The sequence below is a fragment of the Protopterus annectens genome, chromosome 8.part0, assembly GCF_019279795.1.
Source record: "Protopterus annectens isolate FY-2018-M chromosome 8.part0, PAN1.0, whole genome shotgun sequence".
Classification (NCBI taxonomy): Eukaryota; Metazoa; Chordata; order Ceratodontiformes; family Protopteridae; genus Protopterus; species Protopterus annectens.
This window is the reverse complement of record NC_056741.1, coordinates 1,827,050,766-1,827,058,739: the sequence shown is the minus strand read 5'-3', so window position 1 is coordinate 1,827,058,739 and position 7,974 is coordinate 1,827,050,766. Positions and strand designations below refer to the sequence as shown.

The 7,974-nt window shown below is 38.1% G+C and overlaps 1 protein-coding gene across 1 annotated transcript in view; it reads right to left on the bottom strand.

The window, feature by feature from the left end:
- Positions 1-462: 462 nt before the first annotated feature.
- Positions 463-7,974, bottom strand: part of FCSK (fucose kinase) — a 1,855,962-nt gene continuing 1,848,450 nt past the window's right edge. Inside the window, exon 23 of the mRNA XM_044081314.1 lies at positions 463-805. Within this exon, the coding sequence (XP_043937249.1) occupies positions 704-805 (102 nt within the window). The 3' untranslated portion in view covers positions 463-703. The remainder of the gene's footprint in view (positions 806-7,974) is intronic.

The window sequence follows — 7,974 nt, the reverse complement described above, 5'->3', positions numbered from 1 at the left end:
TAATTTGCCTTAGAATGCCTGTGTGAATTAGAAATAGCCTTAATTTTACAGTTACACAGGGTATCTCAAAAGTAGAAATAAACAGAAAACAGTGGTGATCAAATAACAGTCACACTTATAAAATGTCACACAATCAATATAAAGAAACTTTTCAGGGCTCAGCATTAATACTTGAAGTTGAAATGTCGTACAGCATTCTAGAATCACTTATCTGCCAATTTTTCTTCTAGTAGATATTCTCATTGATTCTAGAATTACTATGACATGTCTCTTTGTCTGACAGGACAGAAACCTGACTGTAGGCCATGCCAAGCAGCAAGGTTGAAGGGATGGGGAGCTTGTTTTAACTGCAGAGAAATGAGAGAATTACAAGTTGAATGACAAGGAATTCAGAAAGTTTTTGCTGCTGAAACTTGTCATGATGGGCATTTCTGTTTCATTGCAAAAAAAATACAAAAAAACTTATAGATATCAATACGCATGTAATATATCCTGCATTAAAACATTGGCAGTTTGAGGACGGGTCTCCTTACATCAGTTTGGCTTCTGCTTGAGAGGTGCAGAACTTGGACAAGACTGCACATAGATTTATCCACTGGATTTAAAATAAAACAGGTCAATGTAAAGTCCATTTGATTAGACTAGAACTGTCCAGTAGCACATGGCACCCAGTTACATCCACTGAATTTAGTCTTGTCCACTGTCATCGACTCCCAGCATCAGTGGTGTCTTCACTCGAAGAAAATGCAACTGAAATTCCACTCAGGTCAACATCAACATCATGTACACTGAAATCTCCCAGACCCTGCAAGACGAAAAACATAATTTATTTTTTAAATGTGCAATTGGCTATATTATTGATAGGCCACAAGGCATAGTACAAAACCTTATATATAGCGCCAAATCAAATAAAAAGTAGAAATGTGATTGTAATGAGATAACATTAGAATATATTATCTCACACATAGTGAAAAACGTTATATATATATATATATATATATATATATATATATATATATATATATTAATATATGTTAGAATCAAACAAAACAAAGATTGTCCATATTTTGACACAACCTGACAATGTGCTTGATTAATGACTATACACAGCAGTGGGGTGATTGCTCAGGCAGGTTTGTTGTGTTATATAGAGGTTATGATTGCTTCACATCACTTTGACAAAGACTATTCAGCTGGTCCATTTACTGTCCTCTCTCTGGACTAAACTTATCATTTAGTAGGTGCAAAAGTGTAGTTTATAATGGTTTCTTGTCCCGTTCTGTGTAGTAAATTATACAATGAAAGTGAATTATTATTCAGAAAAGTGAACAATGATCAGTTGTTACCAGTATGTGTTGACTGTAAATCAAACATTACCTATGGTTCACTTCATAAGTAGTTACTCAACTTGCAATCCAAGGGACCACTGAGGAGCCTAGCCCAAATTCCCAAATATCTACAAGCACTGTCTAATTAAGTGACTTGCTCAAGGTCACAGCACAGGCAAATGAAAGCCTAGGAAACAAACCTCTTACCACAGGAAGTAACATTAACCCTCAGAACCACGTGTCTAGGTAGTTACTAGGCTTACAGAACAGGGGACCAGTGAGGAGCCTAGTCCAGATTCCTAGTACTATTTGGTTAAGTGACTTGCTCAAGGTCACACAGTAGGAAAATGAGTGTTGAAAGAAGCAAACCCCATACCACTATAGCTCACAGCTATAACCCTTTTGGGTCAACTGCCATTTTGACTCCAGAACAAAAATAGCTTTTTTTGTAGAAAGAGCTACAAAAAAAACACTACAGTCACAGTCACTATCTTCTCTGTGCTGAGCTGTGTAAGCTATATATTATAAAAAAAGAATTCTACCCTCCCACTTGTATAAATTCCCTAAAGAAAAATACTATATCTGCCAAATTAAAAAAAAAAAAAAAGAATCACATAGTTTTCTTGGCAGCATGATGGTGGAAGGAGACAGTAAACACAAGTAAGCTTCTTTCTCATCTCAGGAATCCTTTAGCATGCAGTGTGCAAAATGTTAGATGGATTTAGCCAGTGAGATGGAATTAATTAAATAAATAAATAAATAAATAGCATTAACCAAGGCCAGTGTTAGGGATTTAGAGGTCCAACAAACTTCATATTGGGAGGCTCCAACAGAACTATTCCCACATCACATTACTATACATGACATCATTATTTTTGCATATTTTATTTATGTCCTGCTATTGTTTATATGACACTCTGCACAAGGAACTTTCTAAATCATGAATGGCAGGTAGTACAGATTTGCTTTTAGCTGCAGTGCTGTTGCATTGTGACAACCCTCTGTACCACATTGAAGCAGTCAACATCACAGAGGGGGTTTCAAGTGGCAACTCCATTTGCAGTTACAGTCAAGTATGCTATGCATCTCAGACATAGGCATATCTTAGGGACTAAGGCATTATTTACTTTTAAAACAGCACCAAATTTAAAAGTGGAATTTGAAAGTGTAACTCAGAATGTCTCCTTGAGAAAGGGGGGGGGGACTCATAGGAAAGGGATGACCAAGTGTGGATTATGCATCAATGCCCTTACATTTTAGAGGGGAGAGGACTTCTTTTAGAAAATGATATTAAATCAAAAATTAGGTTTGTTAAGGGAAATGTTATTCGAAGGGCGTAATATATCAGTATATCTTGCTAAATGCATGGGCTCCCTTGCTTATTATATAGGCAAAACAGAAAAAAGTCTTCGGAAAATAATTTATTTTATTTATTTTTTTTATTTTACATTTGTTAACCGGGCTAGTCTAGCTGGATGTATTTCCATTTTCAGTAGAGGCCCGAGGAGAAAAGCTCCGATATTAGCACACAGAATATACAAACAATATATACACAGTGTAAAAAGATAAAATATATGAATGTCATAATAAAGAAAAGTATCCATTTATGAGCATCAATATCAAATTACAAGGGAAAATATGAACAATCTCTCCAAATACGGCTAGCAAGTACGACCGGTGCAAGGCATAAACAGATCCAACCATATACAAAAGAAAAAAGCCAGCACCAGGGACTCCACAGAAATAATACATTTATTTGATCTTAGTTCCAGACCGGTTTCGGCACCATGCCTTCTTCAGTGATGAAACAATCATTCCCCACAATCCATTTATAACATCCATATCCCTCCTTATGACATCACTTCCCTAATGAGATAATCACCAAGAAATATACAAGAAATTATAATTTATAGGTTCATAGGTTCATAGGTTCATACTAGGCTATCTGCCCAAGGGCATTTACAAGCCTAGCTAGCTAGTTTTAGCTTACGCCACCCCCCCTTTAGTACATGGGGAACTATACCCATTATTTTGCTGTGCCTCTGTTGAGCAGTGACACTGCCCTCCATCCTATCTATATCTTCTCTGCCAGATCCATTGTCATTTCTCTCTGAATCACAAGGAGCTGGAGTTTATTGGACTCACATATACCTGGATTTTTTGATGACAGCATAGTGAGCACATGATCCTCCAGGCACGCCCCATCAGTTTAATCGAGGTTTAAGTCTCTCCTCTTTGGATTCCTGACGGATCTAGATTTTTTTGTCATGAGTATTTTCAGGTCATGCTGGTGTATGGCCAGCAAGGTTGATCCGGGCAAAGGTTCTGGGCAAAGGCCGGCTGAGTCAACAGAGTCGGAGGCGAGTTTTTTTGTTGGGGCCAGAGTCGAGGCCTGGTGAGAACTTTGTTTGGGACCCAGTTAACTTTTTGTCGGGTCCTTGTGGTGTCCAGTGAGTGTCAGATACACATTTCTGATAATCAATGATGGGGATGATCATTGGCCTGATGGTGATGAGTATAGAGAGACTCATGACCTCCTTTGATTCATGAGAAGAGACCTAACTCATGAACAGTCCAATGGGTTACTTCTTCTTCCTACTTACTTGAGCTACATGGGTAAGACTGCTTCCCACTATCCCTGGATAACCCCTGGCAGCTGATAACTCTTCTGTACTCAGCAGATTACATTTTTTTGGTTTTTTAGGGTAACCTTGTTTTCTGTTTTTTGTTATTTTATTTATTTTGGGCATTTAACTTTAGGCATTGTCCTTACTGTTTTCTTCTTATCCAGGCTTCTGTTTCATCTGCTTTATTTGTCGCTCTGTGTGTCTCTGTGTTGCAAATAACCCTTATGTGAAGGTCTCATCTAACCCTCCTGCTGAGCTCTCGTGTCCCGGTGTCGTTTGTGAGTACCCGCCAGGACTGAGCCCTGACGGAGGTCTGACCCTGTGGCACTGTGGTACATGGCTGTTTGCAGCCTGACCGCGATACATCTCTGACCCTTGTTGGCTGACCCTGTGGTTGTGGTGCCTTGCAACATTTTTGTTTTTCAAGTTTCCAAAAGTGTCGAAGTTTGCTGTATGATCTGCCAAATAATTTGCAACTGCCTAGCTTTGGTGGACTTTGAAAAAATCAAGCCAAAGTAGTGGCATATTCACTCCCTTGATCTTTGGTGACATGTTCAAAAAGTTTGGAAAAGTCAAGATCTGTTTATGAGCAGTTTTAATTTTTGACTCTGTCTTTGTGATCCAAAGTTGCAGTGAGCTAATGGTGGCTTTGCAGATAAGGCTTGTCATGAATGTGGGCCATGGCTTTCAGATGGGGGCTTGACGCCACCACTGGAAGGAGGTAATGAGGGTCGAGGTAGATTCAGATTGGAGGCATGAAGTGCTGTGGGTTTAAAAGCGTTGAGTGGTGTGCGATCAGGAGTCCGGCCTGTATCGAGTTCGTTGAGCACACAGTTTTTTGCACCATCAGGTCAGTTTCACTTGAGTGTTTGCTTTGGAGGGGGCCTGTCGCAGGGTATAGATATCTCATGGCTTGGAGAGAGAAAGTTGATACTGACCTGTTGGGGGAGTTGTTCCTTACAATCTGCAGGATCAGCAATCTTTACATTGGGGAGTGTAGTTTTGGCATCTTCAGTCTCTTTTTAGTAGTTTTCTATGTCTGTTGGAATCTTTCCTCTTCCATATCTTTTGAGTACTAGTCTCAATATATTTCGGAGTTTTTGCCCTTTTCTTATTTTTCCTCTTTTGCTTCCTTATTTTTTCCTTGGTTTTCTTATTTTTTCTTTCTTTGTTACAAATTTGTTTTGTTTTTTTTGCTTTTGGCTTAGTTTTTGCTTATTCTTGGGGTTATTGTGAGTGGGATTTTGGTAGGTTGCCTTATTAATGTGCAGTCCTTAGTATGCTTGTTGTCAGCATTTGTTATGGAGAGGGCTTATCCATGGCTTCTTTCCTGTGCTTCGGGCCCTGTTGTTTTTACTGGTCCCATGAAATTATGGCTGGTTCGGTGCTGGAAGACTGTGGAGAGTTGCAGAGGTTCTGGTAACAAGAGGCTTTGGCCTCTCTCGAGATGGGTTTGAATCCACAATCTGGAAGTGAAATTTCACTGTGTCTTTGAACATTCTTTTTGGGGTGTTAGGTGTGGATGAGTATACTGAGATTATTCTTGTGTGGGGATTCAACCCAGTGAGGGGGGCTTTCGTTCTTCTTGTTCCATTGCTTTTCCTGTTGATGATGATGAGAAGTAGTATGTTTTCTCCTCTTTGGTGAAGAGTTGAGTAGTTTGTTTTGAGTCATTTGAGTTATTAAAGTATTTCACACCTTATCGCACTTCCTTAATAAAATAAACACCCAGAAGTGCACAAGAAATTGTCATCTATCATACAATATAGTAACAAAATAAGATATATCCACATATTTTCCCTTTCTTACTTGGAATTTTACATTAAGTTTACTATTCATAATTTGTCATTGAGTCCTGGATAAAATAGCGCTCCCAATTTAATAATCCATTTTCTTTCTTTATTTGTTAAAATGGAATGCCAACCCTGTTTGAATAGCCTATTGCCCCTAACCTGATCAATAATAATGAATTTAAAACTGGCTGTTGTATGAGTCTGACAATGTCTATAAAGGACATTTGTAAGTCTGTTGTGACGTATGTCACCAAGATGTTCTGAAATACATTCTCAGCTGTCTAGATGTCTGCCCTACGTAAAAGGCAGAGCATTGATAAGTCGCCAGATATACCACCCAATCCTGAATACAGTTGCCAAAAAATTTTACATCAAACATTCGGCCAGTATTTTTACTGCTAAAGACTGTAGTCTTAAACATGTATTAACAAAAACTACAATGGCCACACTGATAAGACCCAATAAGTCTATCCCCCGTAATGGTCAACTGTTGTTTGTCTTGGTAGCTTGTTGATATCCTTTTATAATGGGAAAAATGAGATGTTAATGTTTTGCCCCTCCTAAAAGAAAACTGGCAACTATCCGATAAAACTGGGCCCAATTCCTCCTTGGCGTTTAGTATGTTCCAATGTTCGTTGATTACATTTTTTTAACAAATTAATATTACTGCCAAATGTCTTAACAAACCTCATGGATTTAGATCCTGCCCTTTTTTCTTTGTATTTCAACAAATTTAATCTGTCACAATTGGTAGCCCAAACACTGGCTTGAAGCACATCCGATGTCCTATATCCCCTATTCAAAAACCTAGCCACAAGAACTTGTTGGGCTAGCTGAAAATCACTGTCCAAAGAACACATTCTCCTTACTCTTAGAAATTGTGATTTTGGTATGTTATCGATAGTGTGCCTAGGATGGATACTGGTTGCATAAAGTATGTTGTTATACTGTGGATACTTCCTATAAACTGAACTACTCAAATTGTCATCCAATTGGAGCAAAATCCTAACATCCAAAAAGTTAATCTCTGTAATTTGATATGTAACAGTGAATTCAATCCCCCACCGATTCTCATTTAGATATTCTAAAAATTCCATCAGGTATTCAACACCCCCTCTCCAAATCATCCAACATTTGTCTAAGAAACGCCTCCAAATATCTATTTCAGGAAGAAAAATGTTATGCATTTCATCATATATAATCTGATCTTCTATAAACCCCATAAAATGGTCCGCGTATATTGGGGCAAATGAAGCCCCCATAGCTGTTCCTTGTTGCCAATAACATTCTCCCCTGAAATAGAAGACATTCTTGGTCAAGACATGTTCAGTAAGACAAGTGAGGAGGGTGTTGAATCCAGGCGGGTATAAATTAACTTTATTCAACCAATAATCTAAAGCTTGTAATCCCGCCCAATGGGGGGTGCTGGTATAAAGGGATTTGACATCCAATGTGCACATGAGCCAGTTGGGCTCCAATTGTGATTCAGAAATATTTTGCAAGAAATCTATAGTATCCTTCAACCTCGTCCTGATATAAGGTAATAACGGTTGTAAATATCGAGTCAGGAAGACTGATATGGGTTCAGTTAAGGACCCCCTCCCTAAAACAATTGGCCTTCCAGGAGGCTGATTTATGTTTTTATGAATTTTGGGCAACAGGTGAAGGTACTGTTGGGCAGGATCCTTAACCATAAGATGTTGTTTTACCTGTATACTGATAATACTTTCCTCCACCGCCTGTTGCAGAAAAAGATCAATTTCTTCCTTAAATTTTGGGGTGGGGTCTGTCGACATCCTTATATAATGCATAGGATTGGACAATTGCCCCTTTCCTTCATTCTAGTAATAACTGGCATCCATAATAACCACAGCCCCACCCTTATCTCCTGGGAGGATGATAATATCAGTATTAATATTTAAACCTCTAAGGACACATTTTCAGACTATTAGTATTACAGTTCATCATGGTAACAGTTTACATGAACGTGATTTTAAATGTTCACTAATACTGTTATTAATGTTTTCAATTTCAATTTTAATTTTCAGTGGATAGTCTTGGAACTTTTAAAAGAAAGAAGCATGTCAGTTTGTAAATGTCAATTGCTTGTCTAATTAACTAATTTGTTCAATTAATTTGTTATTCAAACTGAGGAAGGTATATATATATACCCTGACTGTGTTTTTTTAAATTGATGAAGTTTGTGGAAAGAGCAAACGAAAAGCG